The following is a 22944-nucleotide window of genomic DNA, read 5'->3' on the forward strand; positions in this document are numbered from 1 at the left end:
AAAATTCTCATATTTCCTCGAAGGTATTATGCATTAGTCATGCATACCTTACTGTCATTTTGGAGTCTTTCCTCAACCCCCGCGGGTCCGTGTTCAAGCAAGAATCTCCCTTTTGAGGACCTGATGTGCCAGGCTGTTAGAAGCTGCAGCCCCAGCCCTCATTATTGTAGGTGCTGGTTAGCTTGTCTGGTCCCATCATTTTTTTGTCATTTTTTATCCTAAAATTCAGAGATTTCTGTATAATGTTTCTTACGTTTGCTTGAACTAAGTTAAGGAGACTTAGGTGCTCTGATATTTGTCGCCTTCTCTGTTATTTCCTGTAGTTCCTGTGCTCTTTCATGGGATCAGAACTGAATTGTCTGCCGTATAATAGCATTAAATGACAGTATAAGTTAGACATGCACAAACTAAAGCAGATGAGAGAGCACAGCTTCCCCGTCTGGTTGTGTGTGAGTTGGAAACCAGATTGACCAACAGTGAGTGTGATACACGCTCAGGGATTATTTACTTTTCCTCTTACAACACTTATGGACGTGTACTCTGGGAGGGTGATACCTCTGGGTCACACCCTCGTAACACAACCGAATTTGGGTTAGATGGTCTGGAATTTTCCTAGTGAAACGCTTGTAACATTTTATCTTTGCTGTCGGATGCTCCACATTAAGGCGAGCCTTAATTGAAATGTGAAGAGGGTTAATGAGAGGGAGGAAAAAGAAAAGTGGAAAAATATTTAAAGAATTTTGAGGAAAAAAAGGAAAAGCCGTGTTTTAGAAAGGGTCAGGTAGGTCATAGGCGTTAAGAAAGATGTGATAGAAGGTATAGAGTTCTAGCCTTGATATTTTGTTACATATTACCCATGGAACTCTTATATCAGACCTGCAGGTGACCTCGTTTTTCAGGTCAGCTCCTGGGTAAAGAGCGGATATTACATCAGTATCGTCCTAATACAGGCAGGAAATGTTATCTTAAAACATATACAGAGATGCGGAGGAAGACTTCACAGATAGGAAACTGGTGACAAGGATCGTGATTATCAGATCAAAGTCAAAGACCTCATCGACCTAGGATGTAGCTGTGGAAAGGCTCAAATGGTGGACACGACGGAAATCGGACACTATCGGTTAGAAGCCATTTAAGCTGTTGGGCCCAAGAGAGACATAAATCTGGGAGGTCAAGCTCTGGAGATCTTTTCTTCTTTCTCCTTTTCTTCTTCATAACATTTTCCACTCAGGAGTAAGATGTGCAAACACATGAAGAGGTCAAACTAATACCCCCTTGTAATTTCTCGTTTTCTGCTGCTTCATATTTACCTGTTCGTTAAAGTTGTATTTTCCTGTAATTGTTTAATAAAGCGGAGGTAGATTAAGATTTGTCCGAGAGAGGTTGGGAGCCGTAGACACACTCCCGCTGTGAGAACCTGGCAATTTGATTTACAATGTCCCTTACACACCCCAGCCCTCAGGTCCTGTCATAAGGAACTAGATTTATCACAGAGTTGGTCAGCGCAGACCTGTGTCACCCATCTTGTTACCTCTCCAGTCCCATCCTCTCCTGGTGTTCGTGTGTGTGTGTGTGTGTGTGTGTGTGTGTGTGTGTGTGTGTGTGTGTGTGTTGCGGACCTCTACAAGGGCCTCCTACAGACCATGGGGCCTCCTGCCTCTTGTTACCCGTCCTTCCCGAGGTCGCTCACTCCTGGCAAGTCCTCCTTTCCTTAATGAATAATAATAATAATTAACCGTTAGGATTTTAGGTAATCAAGAAACAGACAACTGATCAGTATTTTGATAGAGAATTCGTGTATAAGTATAGGTACATAGCAGCACAGACACGAGGGGAGAGATGATCTAATAGTTCGTTTGCATACGAGATCCCAACTTTATGAGGTTGTTAAAAGGGTTTCCACACCTCCCACTACCCGTTGACTGGTTGCCTGCTGTAGATGTGAGTTTTGAGTCGTCAAAACGTTTGACAGCATTAGAGGACATTCTTTATATTAAAACGTTAGTCTCACTAGAGCCATACCAACTTTACGAAAGAAAATGACACTCAATTTTCAGCCTTATTTCATTACTTGAGTAAGTTGACGTTTCTTCATCTAGCACTTGCATAACGACATTACCAAATTAAAGATCTAATCTTCTTTTTTGTGTCATCGTCCCATACTAATCAAAGGAACGTTACATGAAGTTAATATTCTTCAAAATTCTGATTGCTATCAAGGATAAACGGTTCCTCTGGAGGCATGGAAGTTAACCCATTCTGTACAGCGAGTACGGAACATCAGCAACGAACCAGCCTTTACTTGGCGAGAACATGAGCGCCACATAGCGGACACGTCCCGTTGATATTCGATAGAGATGCGAGGGAGGGAAGGGGGGTAATAAATTTAGTGAACTTGACCGTTTCATCAGCGATAGTTTGCTAACCGTATGCATAGCGGAGTGTCCCCTGGGAGATATAAACTGCTCTGACGATACGTTAGTTTGCGATGGGTGTAAAACTTAGACCCACCATCGCTGTCACCAGTACACTGGTGCCAGTAATGCCTCGTGATCATTGGTGCCAGTAATGCCTCGTGATCATTGGTGCCAATAATACCACTGGAGTGCATGAGGCTAATCTTGCTCATATTTCTCGTCAGGAAGTCTTCCTGTATCCTGATAGCAGACTTGAGGTGCTTTCTCGTGCATATTCTAGTCTTTATGTAATCGATATACGTATCATTTGTATACAAATTATACACAAATGTATATAACAGTAAGATGCTCTGTGAGTATAATGTTTTTTGATATATTCAGTGTATAAAGATTAGTTATACGTCACTGGTGATGATGTGGCATGAAGCATGTGTCTAGCGCTAGCATGAAGTGTGGCACTAGAACTGTTGCCATGGCCGCAGAGGCATGTGTCAGGCGCTACACATAACCCCCAGCTAACACTACACACTCGGTACTGGAAAACTATCCGACCGAGTTCCTGTATCAGGATGAAGTCGAGACTGGTGAGGCGGAGGGTGTAATATCCGAGGCACTTAAGGCGTCTGACACCCAGTCAGCTACTCCGCTTGCCTCCTCTTGTCCAGGAAGCACGGGTGTTACAGTCGAGGATGTCATGGTGGGGGCTGTGATGCCTGAGGTTGAGGGATGTACGGCACCCATCTCCCTCTCGCCACTGGGGGATCCATTTCTCCGCCCTGATTGATTAATCCACCTCTCCTTTCTCAGTTATTTGTCGTAGATTCTGGGCGATGCATCACATGTGGACTCTTTACACTCTCCTTCCCCTTGTAATCTTTTACATCTCTCCTTGTTAAATCATACCCAGTCCCTCCCTTCCTTTCTCCCTCCCTCTTGCTGTAGCGCTCATCCTCCCTCACCTCACTAATCTAGCCTCAGTGATTACCCCTTCTGTAGTATCCATCATCCCTCTCATAGATGAAGCCACTTTGATATACTTTTGTAGCATCCTTCCTCCTTCTCGTTAACCAAGCCTCTCTGATCTCTCCTTCTATTATAGCACCCCTCCTTCCCACTAATATCCCCCCTCCTGATGTAGCACCCTTTCCCCCGACTCCTACTAAGCCAATCACCCCGCTCCCTCCCTCTTGCTGTAGCATGATCCTTCCTTCTCATTACATCAACGACTCCCCTCCCTAAACCTCTTGCTCCATCACCCTCCTTGTCTCCATCGTGTACCAACCGTCTCTCAGCCCTCTCCATCCTCCCTCCACTGCCTGGCCCGTCTCGTAGTTCTCTGCCACGGCCTCGACTCTATAGCACATGTTGTAATCTGCATATGGGAATAAACTGGGGATTTACATGTGTGAGTTGGCGGGGGCGGCGAGGAGACAGTCTTCTCCGGGACGGTCGTGCGGGCCGCAGCCTTACTGGCTCTTACGGGGTAATAAAATGTTTGAGAGGATTGGTTGTTTTGTTACTATTGTCCCCATGCGAGAGGACCGGGCCATTGAGTTGTCTGGTGCCTCCCTGGCGCGAAGTGACTTCTGACGGTTGATCCGAAGAGTTCGACAACTCGCCTAAAGCAGGTGAGATTTTTTTGAGTTTCGTAAGTAAAATAGATGAGGCATCCGTCCGGTCTGGTGACTTTGATAAGAAGTTGAGCAGTAGTTTAGATGTAGCAGCGCCTCAGGAAGTCTTCTCCGCAGCTAAACTTGTGAATAAAAGAACTAGAAGCTGGTCCTCGCTCGGTATGTTGAAGTCCACCTGGGAAACGAAATGATACGTCAAGCTTTATCTTGGTTTCAAGCTCCTCCCAGGACTTTGTCTCTAGCACCTTCCTGGACTTCATTCCTATCTCCAGCATCTTCCCTTGACTTGTGGATCTAGATATCCCCTTAATATCACCCTCTGGATATGCCGGAGCTTGTGAACATTTCCATCTTGTTCGATTTAAAAATTTCCATTTGTCTTTTGGGGGTTGAACGTTTCTAGGGACTAAGCGTGTGCCGGAATGTCTCTTGGCCTTTCAAACTGCCGTAACGTAGATGATGCTCAGGATTTCCCTCTTTTTGTAATTATGTTTTGATCAGATTTCAAGAGTTATTCTCGTATCTTTTGATGAAACGAAACCCAATCTTGCAAAATGTGTAATGGGAGGAGGGAATGAAAAAAAAAAAAATAAAATAAAAGCAAAATGCAAAAAAAAAAAAGCAGAGCGCTGGAAGGGAAAGGGTAAAGTGAGGGGATGGAATGAGATTTTGAGAGGGGAGATAAATGAGGGGAGGAAAAATAGGGGTGGTAAAGATTGGGGCGTTGAGGGGAGGTAAAGCTGGGAAACTGAGGGAATGTTACAAGAAACAGGTTAAGGGAAAGACGAACGCATAAAGAACATGAGGGGAGGATGGGTGATATGGAGGCGGTGAGAGAGAGAGAGAGAGAGAGAGAGAGAGAGAGAGAGAGAGAGAGAGAGAGAGAGAGAGAGAGAGAGTGAAGAGGAGATGATGTAAGGGAAGTTAGTGGAGGATTCATGGGAAAGCCATATAATAGATACCTGTTAGTGTATGACGAGGTTAGCTGATGTAGGACAGTACAAGGAAAGCCAGATAATAGAAGACCTGATGATGTATCTGCTAGAGGATAGTACACAGAGCTAGACAGTTGAAAACCTGATGGTCTGCACTAAGGTTATCTGCTAGAAACCAGTACATGGAAAAGCTAGAGGCAGCAGGAGGATGGGTGGCAGCTCATGGCAGCTGCTGAGAGTGTCGCACCCTCCCTAACATGTCCTCAAAGCAGAAGCACCAACAGCAGCTTTCGGTGGAAGGATCAACCCCTGAGTTTGCAGCAGCGGTATGAGGGTGGAATAGCATCTCCAGTTGGTCAATGGGCTCCCAAGGTCTCTAGAAAGCAACAGCAGAAGAGAAGGGACAGCCCTCGTCAGTTGGTAGGACAGTAGTAGGACACAGTAGCGATCCTCGCAGCAGGGGCATCAACAGGGCGTCAATCAGTCATTAGGCAGTTGGTGGGGAGCGGCCCCTGGGACTCGTCAGGCCAACATACGAGAGCTCGGCCGTTAGTAGCGGCGTCCTGGGAGAATTACTTTACAAATGCCGTCGCCGGCTGAATGTTAAGGCTGTCTGCAAGGCTCGGGTGATATTGGTGGAGCGGGGGACTATGAAGGGAGTGGCTCCGAAATTGTTCACTTGCTGGAAACGGTGTGGTATTGGTAGTATCCTGGTGCACGGATGTGGTGGTGACTGTATTTGTCAGGGGTTGTGGTAGTGGGGTGGTGCTCGAAATTGTGTAGTCAAGGTTGTGGTAATAGGGTGGTGGTGGTGATGTATTGTCATGGGTTGTGATTGGTGGATGGGGTGGTATTTGTATTTGTCAGGGGTTGCGGTGGTGTGGAGGTAGCTGTTCTGTTGTTGGTAATTTTTGTGGTTCTGGTGGTGATGATGGTAGTGGTGATGGTGATGGATGGTGGTTTTAGAGATTGTAAGGGAAGTACTGGTTGTGTAGATGGTAGAAGAAAGATGTTGACGGTTGTTTGAAAGGCAAGGGAGGAAGTTACGTTGGGAAAGGGATGGTTTGGAAGGCAAGGAAGGTGTTGACCAGACCACATATAGAAAAAAAGTTTCACTGAAATCCGCACCAGTGGACGTTGTGGTCAAAATCAGTTTATAAACTGATAATTCCTGCAGAAAGATAATTCTCCAGGTGCTGATAAATGTGGGAGAATCATGTGCACCCTTGCAGCTCAGCACTGTCAGCCTGATTGGTTGAAAAATAACCAGCCAAGCAAATAACTACAGACCTGACGAGCCTCCCCAGCCAATCAGAGGGTCTCTCTCATCCCGCAGCCCGGTCACGTCCACCAATCAGCTCGCTCATAATTTCCTCTTTTGTGTCGTACATTCGCTGGTCAGATCCACCTCAGTCACAGAGAATGTAACGTCTCTACTGTTGGTAATATTTCATTGGTCGATTATAGTCTGTATTGAATATTTGGCTGTATATTGCTCTACGTTACTGATGGTAGTGAAACAGACAAACACACACACACACACACACACACACACACACACACGTTAACTGATTCTACCTAGGAGTATCTACGACGAGATTTTGCCATGTAGGAGAGAGAGAGAGAGAGAGAGAGAGAGAGAGAGAGAGAGTGGTTAGAGACGATGTCACACATACGAAGTATCCTCTGACGGAGAGAAAAGTTGAAGTCCTAACCACATTGTCAGGGAAATCTGTCATCCAGTCACCGCCACTGTCTCCAGCGTTCCAGTTGCTGCACGTCATTCAGCTACCATTCCTCCCAGCATCTCTGTGGCGATAGTTACCACTCACAGATTACATGGATGATCGGTGTAGTGATCAGGGTCAAGTCAGAAGCAAGCCCATCAACCTCACTCCTCTGTTTCCTTACATGCCACTCATACGAATGACCTCATGATCCTGTGTAATCCATGTTTGTATTATCTGTCTGTATTATCTGTTTGAATTATCTCTGTATGAATCTCTCGTATTCTCCTGTGTTCATTGGTGATCATGTATTTCCAGAATTTCTTCATCTACTTTCATAATCTTCGCATTATATAAAAATGAAACCAGTATTGCCTAACTTCCTTGCGTGCTCGGTCATGTTCCGTGTTCTCTTGTGCTTTTACGCGTCCCGTCACACTTTCTTCAGCGAAAAATTTATATTTGCTTGATTATCATTTTGATGTATCTTCTGTATAGTAAACTGAGATGTACGTTCATGTTTTGGCAGAAAACATAAAGGAACGATTTGTAATGGATTGAATGTGCTCAACCAGAACTTATCCCTGGAAGTTCTTTGGTAACCTTGGCGAGTCCTAATACTTGATGAGTTGGACCAGGTAGGCCCACTGATTATACGACGTCATCCGTATGTGTCGTCGCTGCTGATGACGACGTCACAGGCGCCGTCTTGTCGCGCAGCTGTTGTAGTGGCCGTATTTTTCTTACAGGGTTTTCGGTCGCCTCTCATGTTCGTTGGTAATCTTCGCTAGCATTGTTTGTGTACTACGGAGGAGAGTTGTACGCTCTTGTTGTCCAGTCTCTTACCCCTGTATATCTGTTAAGTGTTACGCTTACGATTTAGCAGTGCATTCTGCTCCATTTGTCTATCCCAGTTGTGCACGACGGAAGTGAGTGACACATTGTTATTCCCTCAGGCATGGAGGCCTTGGAGACGGCGTTGGGGTATTGGGAGGACGCCCTGTCGGCCTACACAGCCGGGGTGACGGGTGGAGTGGCACTCACCTCACAGGAGGAGGCAGAGTTCACGGCGCTCCTCCAGAGGGTTATCGATGATGCTTACAGCCTACAGGACCAATGTGAACACCTCTTCCTTCATCAGGTAAGATTACTGATGTCTTATCGCTGTATTAATGTCTCCCTGCCATTTCTTTAAACAGGAATTCGATTTAAGTCCAGTATCCAATTTAAACTGCAAAGTATCGGTTAGTTGTCGGATCGATAATGTCCTATCAGGGTGGAGAGTTTCATTGTTTTTGTATGCTTAACTTGGTTTAAGAGATGATTGGATGTGGTCAGAGAGGCATACGTGTGTGTGTGTGTGTGTGTGTGTGTGTGTGTGTGTGTGTGTATGTGTGATTACTGTTCGTTTGCTGTGGAGAGTTTTACGCTTATGTGTGGAGGTAATAATTGAGGTACCTGGGTAATTGTGGGAGCACGTAGTCAATGATGTAGAAGCCATAGTAATAATGGGAGTACCACAGTAATGATGGAGGTACTTAGCTAATGGTGGAGGCACTAATGACAGTCTATCTGGATAATGAAAGAGGTACTAGTAATTACATAGGTACCTGGGTAATGATAGGATTCGTAGATAATGATGGAAGTACGTGGGTAATGACATATGTAACACTAATGATCTCAAGTACACGGGGATGTGAGGTGGGCCAGCAAATTGGAGGAGAAGGTAACCCACCCGGGTGTGAAGGGTAGGCCAACATCATGAGAATGTAACTCGGACATCCTTCTGCAGCATTCTGTGTTGTTCCGGTCATCAAGTGCAACGCCTGTGCCCTCGGAGGCGACCTTCGAGATGTATGATCGTCGGACGCTCACCTCCGCCTCTTCCTACGAGTCCTTTGTGTCCGCCACGGGTGATGTGAGAACCTCCGATCCTTGTTCATTTTTATCTATGGTTATCAGTGATATTGGATTAGTGGAGTCAGTCCTTTAAGGTTTTATATAAGAATAATGTTTTATTTCATTGATGATGGTATGTGAAGTGTATTTCCCAAGATATATATATATATATATATATATATATATATATATATATATATATATATATATATATATATATATATATATATATATATATATATATTGCTTTTGGAGCATTAAGAAAACAGTTTTGTCAAAAGTTTGTCTCGTCTTATAAGAATTGCTTTTGGAGTATAAAGAAAACATTTTTTGTCAAAACTTTGTCACGTGTCTCTTCAGAAAATCATTTATTTAAGACTTATGTGATTTAGCCGTGTCTTAGAGCGCTCTGCTAAGTGATTATGGCCAAAGTCTCAGTACAGAGTAAAGTTGGGCTGGTCTTTCATAGATGTACCTTAATTTGTGTTAAACTGCCCAAAGATTTCGAGACATGCCGACCCTATTAATGCTGAAAGAACCATCTGTATAGAAGGGCTGGGAGCTGAGCTAACCCCTGATGATCCTTGCTGGATAGAATTAAATGCAGTCATTTTTAAGTAAGTTCACTGTCAGATGTTAACACCCTTAACTACCGCCTCATAAATTCTGTATTCAAGCAAACTCATGAGCGGTATTACTTTTTCCTCTTTATTACAGTCACCATATACACGGTGATTACAGTCACCATATACACGGTGATTACAGTCACCATATACACGGTGATTACAGTCACCATATACACGGTGATTACAGTCACCATATACACGGTGATTACAGTCACCATATACACGGTGATTACAGTCACCATATACACGGTGATTACAGTCACCATATACACGGTGATAACCAGCAGTTGTATTCCACGGACCATAAAGAGGTGCAGTAGTTAAGGATATGAATTGGATGAATTTCATGTGGCATATGAAATCTGGCAACTCTGACAGTAAACCTCTTGAAGACGATGACATGACCCTTGGCTGACTTTTGACCTGATCCATAAGGGTCAGGTCAAGATCATCCTCCCTAAGAGACGTACTGTCATGCATTATGGTTGTAGTGTCATGCTCAAGTGTTGAAGACAGACGTTTGGATAACGATTACATGTTTATAGACAAGGTAAAGTGGATGGTGTGTGACTGATCATCCTTTACTGCTTGGGAAACAGCTGGCCCAACACTGGCCACTGGTTGCTTGACAGTAACTTAGGTCAGGGGTGGATCAAGATTGCTAACCCAATCAACGCTGGCACGAATGGAGGAACCAAGAAAATAGTTGTGATATAATAGAATCAAATATCCCACAAAAAGTTTACTAATGCACTTAGATATCCTGTATGCTTTAACCCTTCCCACTTTCTCTTTCTATCCCTTCCCTTACTTTTTCCTAGGAATCCACCAAAGATTTTGGATATATATCAAAATTTCTCATGCATTGGGAAACATGGATTACAGTATTTCCTCAGATTTATCCTCCAAATAGATTTGAAAAGATGCAGAATATAAAGGGAAAAAACGTCCTCAAACAAAGTTCAGCTTATGGTTGCTGGTCTATTGTGTTCAGTGGTGTTTTTTTTTTCTCATTTTCCCAATGTAAACTTTATACTTTCTTGTGGTATTCAACTTTTGCAGCATTTCAAGTGAGAATATATTATGATCAAATTTAACACTTTGTGAGGCGTGTAGTCGTACATATCGAATGTATAACAGTATTTGACTTGTAAGGTATGTAGAAATGTGCATTTGGAACATAAGAAATTATTTGACTTTGTTTCCTTAGATTGCAGATTTGCGTGACCTGGAGGAGTTTGATGAGGCTCAGTATCCACTTTACCTTGCAGCCCTCAAGCAGCATGAGGAAGGTGGCATACCTTTCAGGTGCCTTTACATTGCATTTATATTTTCACATTATCATCAAATGCAGACTCTGGCTTGGTTAACACATAAATAAGCACACACATGTCACTATATACTCTCCTCATAATGTCATGACATTTCGTTAACACCAACAACCAAGCACCCAGTTTTAATGTGACATGTAGTGCTATGCAGCTGTAATCTAGTGTGAGTGTTTTAATGGCATCTAATGGTGTTAGAAGTGATTGATGAAAAAATAGGTCTTGTAATTAACCCCTGGAGATAGAGGAGAATGAATGCTACCAAATGCCTGCAGAGTTTTGTATGACATGCCTGATGGGTGTGAGCAGGGGCAAGGATACACTCTCCTGTATTGTCGGTTTTTTATTAAAAGACAAAAACAGAGGAATCGGCCATGCAAGCATTTTGCTTCAAAGGCTGAGTCTGGGAAGTCTGAATGTGTGTAGTTGTAACTTGGATGAAAAGAAAGGCAAAACAGGTATTGCATTTAATGGAGGAAATCTAGGTATGGTGACTGAGTGATCACGTTGCTTTCTAGATAGATCATACTAACATAGTAATTTTACAGGAAACTGATTAGAAAGCATATTCTCTTAGGTAGAAAACTGGGTAAACTAGGGAGGAAGCTCAAATTAAGAATAAAAAGCAAAGGTGAGTTGCATGCATGTTACATTTTCTTGCTTGAACTGGCTTTTTGATATTTGATATTGAGGTATTTGGAAAGTGTTACGATTCCAATCCTGGCGAGGTCGCCAAATTTTATATTACGATTCCAATCCTGGCAGGATCGCCAGTTTCTTTTTGGTTACACAACACAGGATAACACTATCTTAAAGTCATGGGAGTAAATCAAACACCAGCATTAAAACTGCTTATAGTAAAAGAACTAACGAGTACAAAATAACAGAAACACATGAATCAGGCACCAATCATTTATGTTAACACTAAACATAAGTTTAACATTTAAGGTAAGATTTCAAACCAGATCTCGTTCCTTTATGACAATTTATCTTCAGTAACGTGATTCAAGATACACTTATTGTTAGACACTTCTATGACGAGTTCCAATACTCTAGCTCACCGAGGTAAGTGGTTTTCTGTCCCAAAGCCCGTAGCCCAAGTGAAGTGTGCAACATAAACTCTACGGTGTTGAACTGCCTTTGTCATTTAGGACAGAGGCAGTTCAACACCGTAGAGTTTATGTCGCGCACTTCCCTCGGCCTACGGGCTTTGGGACAGAGGGAAAACATCTTACCTCGCTGAGCTAGAGAGGAATCGAGGCTCAGCGGGTGTCAGAGGTTTTTATTGCAGGTAGCAACGACTTGCGTCCGCCGTTACCGTATAGTGCCACCCTTGATTGGTTATAGGCTTAAGGTCCAGTTGTGATTGGAGGAGGGTGGCTCCTAAGTGCCACTCCTACTTGACTAGAGGGCCTCAGGTCCACCGATGATTGGAGGAGGGGCCGATAGTGAAACTGCTGGTTGGCTGGAGGATCCTAGGTCCGTCCCACATCTTGCTTAAGGCTCAACTTCCTCTTGTCCTGACAGCGACGACGCTGTACAGGCCATATCTCGTAGGCTGACCCAACCTGACCTCACCAGCTGCCAAGCCTGGGATGAAAGGTCCAAGTGTTGTGGTTAACTGGATTGATGGCCTGGCGCGACCCTCTTGACACCCGCGCGGCCATCTGGAAACTTCAGAGGTGTGGGAACACAGCAGGCCTAATGGTCCTGCTCTCTCCTCGGTCGTCCTGCCCTTAAATATTACTTACACCATAAAGTTGAATGCTTTTAGTCAGTATTTTAGGAATGGTTGTCATGGCTGATTATATTTCAGTAATTGTAGTTATATAGTAGCTTAACTTCTTTTACAGAGATATTCGTACTGAACGGGTCAGATGTGGCAGCGATGTGGAGTACGTATGCAAGGTTCATTGTATACGTTTAGCTTGTCAGCTGCTTTTTGCACAAGAAGATAACAGGCTATATTTTGCTGATTTTGGCAGACAGATACTTACCGACTTAATTGTACGAGCAGATAAGGTAGGCATCCACTGAAACCAGAGCACTGAAACAAAATTTACATAGGGTTATATTTCTAGATATGTCCTTTTCTTATTTAGATGAAAAATGACCCACTATGTCCAGGAAAAGAATCTCTTATGAATGTGTAGAAATTGTTATAGAAATTCTGTTTGTGTGCAAGTTAGTATAAGTAGAAGTTATGAAACATTCAGTGTTAGTTTTATGTTCTTGTTAAATCCTGTCCATTGTTTTTAACGTTTAACCTTTCCATGCTACATCTCACAATTGCAGTCCAATGTAGGGTGGTACTTTGTGTCACAAATATGGCATTGTGTTTCCCATCATTTTACAGGATTAAGTTTCTGCTGAACTTTGGTCTCTTCCGATAACACTAACTCCAACACCCCACCCACACTAGTAAATGGAAGTAAATGTGAGAAAATGTAGAATAAGGATAATGATGTGTAACACCTTGATCTACCTGGAGAGTTGTGCTCCCCTGACTTTCCAGCAAAATGAAATAAAGATTAGTGAATAATAATGAAAGAATACTACAGTATAATCTCTGAAAATGCCAAAATGGAAAACTAGCGACATGAATATATTTTATCCCTGGGGATAGGGGAGAAAGAATACTTCCCACGTATTCCCGGCGTGTCGTAGAAGGCGACTAAAAGGGAAGGGAGCGGGTGGCTGGAAATCCTCCCCTCTCGTTTTTTTTTTTTAATTTTCCAAAAGAAGGAACAGAGAAGGGGGCCAGGTGAGGATATTCCCTCTAAGGCCCAGTCCTCTGTTGATAACGCTACCTCGCTAATGCGGGAAATGGCGAATAGTACGAAAGAAAAGAAAGAATGAATATATTTGTTATTAGTGAGTAATGAGATTCTTTAATTCCTTTAAGGCTCAGTCTTCTGTTGTGGATGCTGTCTCACGCAAGTGGGAAATAACAAACAAGATATATATATATATATATATATATATATATATATATATATATATATATATATATATATATATATATATATATATTCTTTCTTTCAAACTATTCGCCATTTCCCGCATTAGCGAGGTAGCGTTAAGAACAGAGGACTGGGCTTTTGAGGGAATATCCTCACCTGGACCCCTTCTCTGTTCCTTCTTTTGGAATATAAAAAAAAAGAAAAAAAATTTCCAGCCTCCCGCTCCCTTCACTTTTAGACGCCTTCTACGACACGCAGGGAATACGTGGGAAGTATTCTTTCTCCCCTATCCCCAGGGATATATATATATATATATATATATATATATATATATATATATATATATATATATATATATATATATTTTTTTTTTTTTTTTTTTTTTTTTTTTTTTGCTTTGTCGCTGTCTCCCGCGTTTGCGAGGTAGCGCAAGGAAACAGACGAAAGAAATGGCCCAACCCACCCCCATACACATGTATATACATACGTCCACACACGCAAATATACATACCTACACAGCTTTCCATGGTTTACCCCAGACGCTTCACTTGCCCCGATTCAGTCCACTGACAGCACGTCAACCCCGGTATACCACATCGCTCCAATTCACTCTATTCCTTGCCCTCCTTTCACCCTCCTGCATGTTCAGGCCCCGATCACACAAAATCTTTTTCACTCCATCTTTCCACCTCCAATTTGGTCTCCCTCTTCTCCTCGTTCCCTCCACCTCCGACACATATATCCTCTTGGTCAATCTTTCCTCACTCATTCTCTCCATGTGCCCAAACCATTTCAAAACACCCTCTTCTGCTCTCTCAACCACGCTCTTTTTATTTCCACACATCTCTCTTACCCTTACGTTACTTACTCGATTAAACCACCTTACACCACACATTGTCCTCAAACATCTCATTTCCAGCACATCCATCCTCCTGCGCACAACTCTATCCATAGCCCACGCCTCGCAACCATACAACATTGTTGGAACCACTATTCCTTCAAACATACCCATTTTTGCTTTCCGAGATAATGTTCTCGACTTCCACACATTCTTCAAGGCTCCCAGAATTTTCACCCCCTCCCCCACCCTATGATCCACTTCCACTTCCATGGTTCCATCCGCTGCCAGATCCACTCCCAGATATCTAAAACACTTCACTTCCTCCAGTTTTTCTCCATTCAAACTCACCTCCCAATTGACTTTACCCTCAACCCTACTGTACCTAATAACCTTGCTCTTATTCACATTTACTCTTAACTTTCTTCTTTCACACACTTTACCAAACTCAGTCACCAGCTTCTGCAGTTTCTCACATGAATCAGCCACCAGCGCTGTATCATCAGCGAACAACAACTGACTCACTTCCCAAGCTCTCTCATCCCCAACAGACTTCATACTTGCCCCTCTTTCCAAAACTCTTGCATTCACCTCCCTAACAACCCCATCCATAAACAAATTAAACAACCATGGAGACATCACACACCCCTGCCGCAAACCTACATTCACTGAGAACCAATCACTTTCCTCTCTTCCTACACGTACACATGCCTTACATCCTCGATAAAAACTTTTCACTGCTTCTAACAACTTGCCTCCCACACCATATATTCTTAATACCTTCCACAGAGCATCTCTATCAACTCTATCATATGCCTTCTCCAGATCCATAAATGCTACATACAAATCCATTTGCTTTTCTAAGTATTTCTCACATACATTCTTCAAAGCAAACACCTGATCCACACATCCTCTACCACTTCTGAAACCACACTGCTCTTCCCCAATCTGATGCTCTGTACATGCCTTCACCCTCTCAATCAATACCCTCCCATATAATTTACCAGGAATACTCAACAAACTTATACCTCTGTAATTTGAGCACTCACTCTTATCCCCTTTGCCTTTGTACAATGGCACTATGCACGCATTCCGCCAATCCTCAGGCACCTCACCGTGAGTCATACATACATTAAATAACCTTACCAACCAGTCAACAATACAGTCACCCCCTTTTTTAATAAATTCCACTGCAATACCATCCAAACCTGCTGCCTTGCCGGCTTTCATCTTCCGCAAAGCTTTTACTACCTCTTCTCTGTTTACCAAATCATTTTCCCTAACCCTCTCACTTTGCACACCACCTCGACTAAAACACCCTATATCTGCCACTCTATCATCAAACACATTCAACAAACCTTCAAAATACTCACTCCATCTCCTTCTCACATCACCACTACTTGTTATCACCTCCCCATTTGCGCCCTTCACTGAAGTTCCCATTTGCTCCCTTGTCTTACGCACTTTATTTACCTCCTTCCAGAACATCTTTTTATTCTCCCTAAAATTTAATGATATATATATATATATATATATATATATATATATATATATATATATATATATATATATATTTTTTTTTTTTTTTTTCAAACTTTTCGCCATTTCCCGCGTGAGCGAGGTAGCGTTAAGAACAGAGGACTGGGCCTTTTTTGGAATATCCTCACCTGGCCCCCTCTGTTCCTTCTTTTGGAAAATTAAAAAAAAAAAAACGAGAGGGGAGGATTTCCAGCCCCCCGCTCCCTCCCCTTTTAGTCGCCTTCTACGACACGCAGGGAATACGTGGGAAGTATTCTTAATCCCCTATCCCCAGGGATAATATATATATATATATATATATATATATATATATATATATATGTAGATTTATGTGCTGAAAAAGGACTGATGATTGGGAATACCTGGTTTAAAAAGCGAGATATACATAAGTATACTTATGTAAGTAGGAGAGATGGCCAGAGAGCGTTATTGGATTACGTGTTAATTGACAGGCGTGCGAAAGAGAGACTTTTGGATGTTAATGTGCTGAGAGGTGCAACTGGAGGGATGTCTGATCATTATCTTGTGGAGGCTAAGGTGAAGATTAGTATGGGTTTTCAGAAAAGAGGAGTGAATGTTGGGGTGAAGAAGGTGGTGAGAGTAAGTGAGCTTGGGAAGGAGACCTGTGTGGGGAAGTACCAGGAGAGACTGTGTACAGAATGGAAAAAGGTGAGAACAATGGAAGTAAGGGGAGTGGGGGAGGAATGGGATGTATTTAGGGAATCAGTGATGGATTGCGCAAAAGATGCTTGTGGCATGAGAAGAGTGGGAGGTGGGCTGTTTAGAAAGGGTAGTGAGTGGTGGGATGAAGAAGTAAGAGTATTAGTGAAAGAGAAGAGAGAGGCATTTGGACGATTTTTGCAGGGAAAAAATGCAATTGAGTGGGAGAAGTATAAAAGAAAGAGACAGGAGGTCAAGAGAAAGGTGCAAGATGTGAAAAAAAGGGCAAATGAGAGTTGGGGTGAGAGACTATCAGTAAATTTTAGGGAAAATAAAAAGATGTTCTGGAAGGAGGTAAATAGGGTGCGTAAGACAAGGGAGCAAATGGGAACTTCAGTGAAGGGCGTAAATGGGGAGGTGATAACAAGTAGCGGTGATGTCAGAAGGAGATGGAATGAGTATTTTGAAGGTTTGTTGAATGTGTCTGATGACAGAGTGGCAGATATAGGGTGTTTTGGTCGAGGTGGTGTGCAAAGTGAGAGGGTTAGGGAAAATGATTTGGTAAACAGAGAAGAGGTAGTAAAAGCTTTGCGGAAGATGAAAGCCGGCAAGGCAGCAGGTTTGGATGGTATTGCAGTGGAATTTATTAAGAAAGGGGGTGACTGTATTGTTGACTGGTTGGTAAGGTTATTTAATGTATGTATGACTCATGGTGAGGTGCCTGAGGATTGGCGGAATGCGTGCATAGTGCCATTGTACAAAGGCAAAGGGGATAAGAGTGAGTGCTCAAATTACAGAGGTATAAGTTTGTTGAGTATTCCTGGTAAATTATATGGGAGGGTATTGATTGAGAGGGTGAAGGCATGTACAGAGCATCAGATTGGGGAAGAGCAGTGCGGTTTTAGAAGTGGTAGAGGATGTGTGGATCAGGTGTTTGCTTTGAAGAATGTATGTGAGAAATACTTAGAAAAGCAAATGGATTTGTATGTAGCATTTATGGATCTGGAGAAGGCATATGATAGAGTTGATAGAGATGCTCTGTGGAAGGTATTAAGAATATATGGTGTGGGAGGCAAGTTGTTAGAAGCAGTGAAAAGTTTTTATCGAGGATGTAAGGCATGTGTACGTGTAGGAAGAGAGGAAAGTGATTGGTTCTCAGTGAATGTAGGTTTGCGGCAGGGGTGTGTGATGTCTCCATGGTTGTTTAATTTGTTTATGGATGGGGTTGTAAGGGAGGTAAATGCAAGAGTCCTGGAAAGAGGGGCAAGTATGAAGTCTGTTGGGGATGAGAGAGCTTGGGAAGTGAGTCAGTTGTTGTTCGCTGATGATACAGCGCTGGTGGCTGATTCATGTGAGAAACTGCAGAAGCTGGTGACTGAGTTTGGTAAAGTGTGTGGAAGAAGAAAGTTGAGAGTAAATGTGAATAAGAGCAAGGTTATTAGGTACAGTAGGGGTGAGGGTCAAGTCAATTGGGAGGTGAGTTTGAATGGAGAAAAACTGGAGGAAGTGAAGTGTTTTAGATATCTGGGAGTGGATCTGTCAGCGGATGGAACCATGGAAGCGGAAGTGGATCATAGGGTGGGGGAGGGGGCGAAAATTTTGGGAGCCTTGAAAAATGTGTGGAAGTCGAGAACACTATCTCGGAAAGCAAAAATGGGTATGTTTGAGGGAATAGTGGTTCCAACAATGTTGTATGGTTGCGAGGCGTGGGCTATGGATAGAGATGTGCGCAGGAGGATGGATGTGCTGGAAATGAGATGTTTGAGGACAATGTGTGGTGTGAGGTGGTTTGATCGAGTAAGTAACGTAAGGGTAAGAGAGATGTGTGGAAATAAAAAGAGCATGGTTGAGAGAGCAGAAGAGGGTGTTTTGAAATGGTTTGGGCACATGGAGAGAATGAGTGAGGAGAGATTGACCAAGAGGATATATGTGTCGGAGGTGGTGGGAACGAGGAGAAGAGGGAGACCAAATTGGAGGTGGAAAGATGGAGTGAAAAAGATTTTGTGTGATCGGGGCCTGAACATGCAGGAGGGTGAAAGGAGGGCAAGAAATAGAGTGAATTGGAGTCATGTGGTATACAGGGGTTGACGTGCTGTCAGTGGATTGAAGCAAGGCATGTGAAGCGTCTGGGGTAAACCATGGAAAGCTGTGTAGGTATGTATATTTGCGTGTGTGGACGTGTGTATGTACATGTGTATGGGGGGGGGGGTTGGGCCATTTCTTTCGTCTGTTTCCTTGCGCTACCTCGCAAACGCGGGAGACAGCGACAAAGTATAAAAAAAAAAAAAAAAAAAATATATATATATATATATATATATATATATATATATGTTTATTTATTTATTTATTATACTTTATATTTATTTATTGTATATGTATATATATATTTTTTTTTCTTTGTCGCTGTCTCCCACGTTTGCGAGGTAGCGCAAGGAAACAGACGAAAGAAATGGCCCAACCCACACCCATACACATGCCTTGATTCAATCCACTGACAGCACGTCAACCCCGGTATACCACATCACTCCAATTCACTCTATTCTTTGCCCTCCTTTAACCCTCCTGCATGTTCAGGCCCCGATCACACAAAATCTTTTTCACTCCATCTTTCCACCTCCAATTTGGTCTCCCTCTTCTCCTCGTTCCCTCCACCTCCGATACATATATCCTCTTGGTCAATCTTTCCTCACTCATTCTCTCCATGTGACCAAACCATTTCAAAACACCCTCTTCTGCTCTCTCAACCACGCTCTTTTTATTTCCACACATCTCTCTTACCCTTACGTTACTTACTCGATTAAACCACCTTACACCACACATTGTCCTCAAACATCTCATTTCCAGCACATCCATCCTCCTGCGCACAACTCTATCCATAGCCCACGCCTCGCAACCATACAACATTGTTGGAACCACTATTCCTTCAAACATACCCATTTTTGCTTTCCGAGATAATGTTCTCGACTTCCACACATTCTTCAAGGCTCCCAGAATTTTCACCCCCTCCCCCACCCTATGATCCACTTCCACTTCCATGGTTCCATCCGCTGCCAGATCCACTCCCAGATATCTAAAACACTTCACTTCCTCCAGTTTTTCTCCATTCAAACTCACCTCCCAATTGACTTTACCCTCAACCCTACTGTACCTAATAACCTTGCTCTTATTCACATTTACTCTTAACTTTCTTCTTTCACACACTTTACCAAACTCAGTCACCAGCTTCTGCAGTTTCTCACATGAATCAGCCACCAGCGCTGTATCATCAGCGAACAACAACTGACTCACTTCCCAAGCTCTCTCATCCCCAACAGACTTCATACTTGCCCCTCTTTCCAAAACTCTTGCATTCACCTCCCTAACAACCCCATCCATAAACAAATTAAACAACCATGGAGACATCACACACCCCTGCCGCAAACCTACATTCACTGAGAACCAATCACTTTCCTCTTTTCCTACACGTACACATGCCTTACATCCTCGATAAAAACTTTTCACTGCTTCTAACAACTTGCCTCCCACACCATATATTCTTAATACCTTCCACAGAGCATCTCTATCAACTCTATCATATGCCTTCTCCAGATCCATAAATGCTACATACAAATCCATTTGCTTTTCTAAGTATTTCTCACATACATTCTTCAAAGCAAACACCTGATCCACACATCCTCTACCACTTCTGAAACCACACTGCTCTTCCCCAATCTGATGCTCTGTACATGCCTTCACCCTCTCAATCAATACCCTCCCATATAATTTACCAGGAATACTCAACAAACTTATACCTCTGTAATTTGAGCACTCACTCTTATCCCCTTTGCCTTTGTACAATGGCACTATGCACGCATTCCGCCAATCCTCAGGCACCTCACCGTGAGTCATACATACATTAAATAACCTTACCAACCAGTCAACAATACAGTCACCCCCTTTTTTAATAAATTCCACTGCAATACCATCCAAACCTGCTGCCTTGCCGGCTTTCATCTTCCGCAAAGCTTTTACTACCTCTTCTCTGTTTACCAAATCATTTTCCCTAACCCTCTCACTTTGCACACCACCTCGACCAAAACACCCTATATCTGCCACTCTATCATCAAACACATTCAACAAACCTTCAAAATACTCACTCCATCTCCTCACATCACCACTACTTGTTATCACCTCCCCATTTGCGCCCTTCACTGAAGTTCCCATTTGCTCCCTTGTCTTACGCACTTTATTTACCTCCTTCCAGAACATCTTTTTATTCTCCCTAAAATTTAATGATATATATATATATATATATATATATATATATATATATATATATATATATATATATATATATATATATTTTTTTTTTTTTTTCAAACTTTTCGCCATTTCCCGCGTGAGCGAGGTAGCGTTAAGAACAGAGGACTGGGCCTTTTTTGGAATATCCTCACCTGGCCCCCTCTGTTCCTTCTTTTGGAAAATTAAAAAAAAAAAAACGAGAGGGGAGGATTTCCAGCCCCCCGCTCCCTCCCCTTTTAGTCGCCTTCTACGACACGCAGGGAATACGTGGGAAGTATTCTTAATCCCCTATCCCCAGGGATAATATATATATATATATATATATATATATATATATATATATATATATATATATATATATATATATTTATTTATTTATTTATTTATTATACTTTATATTTATTTATTGTATATGTATATATATATTTTTTTTTCTTTGTCGCTGTCTCCCACGTTTGCGAGGTAGCGCAAGGAAACAGACGAAAGAAATGGCCCAACCCACACCCATACACATGCCTTGATTCAATCCACTGACAGCACGTCAACCCCGGTATACCACATCACTCCAATTCACTCTATTCTTTGCCCTCCTTTCACCCTCCTGCATGTTCAGGCCCCGATCACACAAAATCTTTTTCACTCCATCTTTCCACCTCCAATTTGGTCTCCCTCTTCTCCTCGTTCCCTCCACCTCCGATACATATATCCTCTTGGTCAATCTTTCCTCACTCATTCTCTCCATGTGACCAAACCATTTCAAAACACCCTCTTCTGCTCTCTCAACCACGCTCTTTTTATTTCCACACATCTCTCTTACCCTTACGTTACTTACTCGATCAAACCACCTCACACCACACATTGTCCTCAAACATCTCATTTCCAGCACATCCATCCTCCTGCGCACAACTCTATCCATAGTCCACGCCTTGCAGCCATACAACATTGTTGGAACCACTATTCCCTCAAACATACCCATTTTTGCTTTCCGAGATAATGTTCTCGACTTCCACACATTCTTCAAGGCTCCCAGAATTTTCGCCCCCTCCCCCACCCTATGATCCACTTCCGCTTCCATGGTTCCATCCGCTGCCAGATCCACTCCCAGATATCTAAAACACTTCACTTCCTCCAGTTTTTCTCCATTCAAACTCACCTCCCAATTGAATTGACCCTCAACCCTACTGTACCTAATAACCTTGCTCTTATTCACATTTACTCTTAACTTTCTTCTTTCACACACTTTACCAAACTCAGTCACCAGCTTCTGCAGTTTCTCACATGAATCAGCCACCAGCGCTGTATCATCAGCGAACAACAACTGACTCACTTCCCAAGCTCTCTCATCCCCAACAGACTTCATACTTGCCCCTCTTTCCAAAACTCTTGCATTCACCTCCCTAACAACCCCATCCATAAACAAATTAAACAACCATGGAGACATCACACACCCCAGCCGCAAACCTACATTCACTGAGAACCAATCACTTTCCTCTCTTCTTACACGTACACATGCCTTACATCCTCGATAAAAACTTTTCACTGCTTCTAACAACTTTCCTCCCACACCATATATTCTTAATACCTTCCACAGAGCATCTCTATCAACTCTATCATATGCCTTCTCCAGATCCATAAATGCTACATACAAATCCATTTGCTTTTCTAAGTATTTCTCACATACATTCTTCAAAGCAAACACCTGATCCACACATCCTCTACCACTTCTGAAACCACACACATATATTTAGTTATTTATTATTTATTTATTATACTTAATCACTGTTTCCCCTGTCAGCGAGGTAGCGCTAGGAAACAGCTGAAGAATGGCCTGTCCACTCTTATACACATATACATACATATACATATCAACATATACATACATATACATACACAAACATATACATACATACACATGTACATATTCATGCTTGCTTCCATTCATCCATTCCTATTGCTACCTTGCTTGTCCATGATGATAGTATGAAGGTAAAATTGCACTTCAGTAGTTCATACAATTTTACCTAACATTTAATTTTTCTGTACATGTGGCACAACATATTTCGTGTAGACAATCCGCCTCATCAGGCCCCCTTCTCTGTT

At 42.6% G+C, this 22944-nt stretch overlaps 1 protein-coding gene across 1 annotated transcript in view; it reads left to right on the forward strand.

The window, feature by feature from the left end:
* Miga (mitoguardin) overlaps positions 1-22944 on the forward strand; it is a 487611-nt gene that overhangs the window by 436308 nt on the left and 28359 nt on the right. The window contains exons 5-8 of the mRNA XM_071685973.1: positions 7667-7851; positions 8503-8628; positions 10446-10543; positions 12417-12585. Of these exons, the coding sequence (XP_071542074.1) occupies positions 7667-7851; positions 8503-8628; positions 10446-10543; positions 12417-12585 (578 nt within the window). The remainder of the gene's footprint in view (positions 1-7666; positions 7852-8502; positions 8629-10445; positions 10544-12416; positions 12586-22944) is intronic.

Source organism: Panulirus ornatus, chromosome 41 (genome assembly GCF_036320965.1).
Source record: "Panulirus ornatus isolate Po-2019 chromosome 41, ASM3632096v1, whole genome shotgun sequence".
NCBI lineage: Eukaryota > Metazoa > Arthropoda > Malacostraca > Decapoda > Palinuridae > Panulirus > Panulirus ornatus.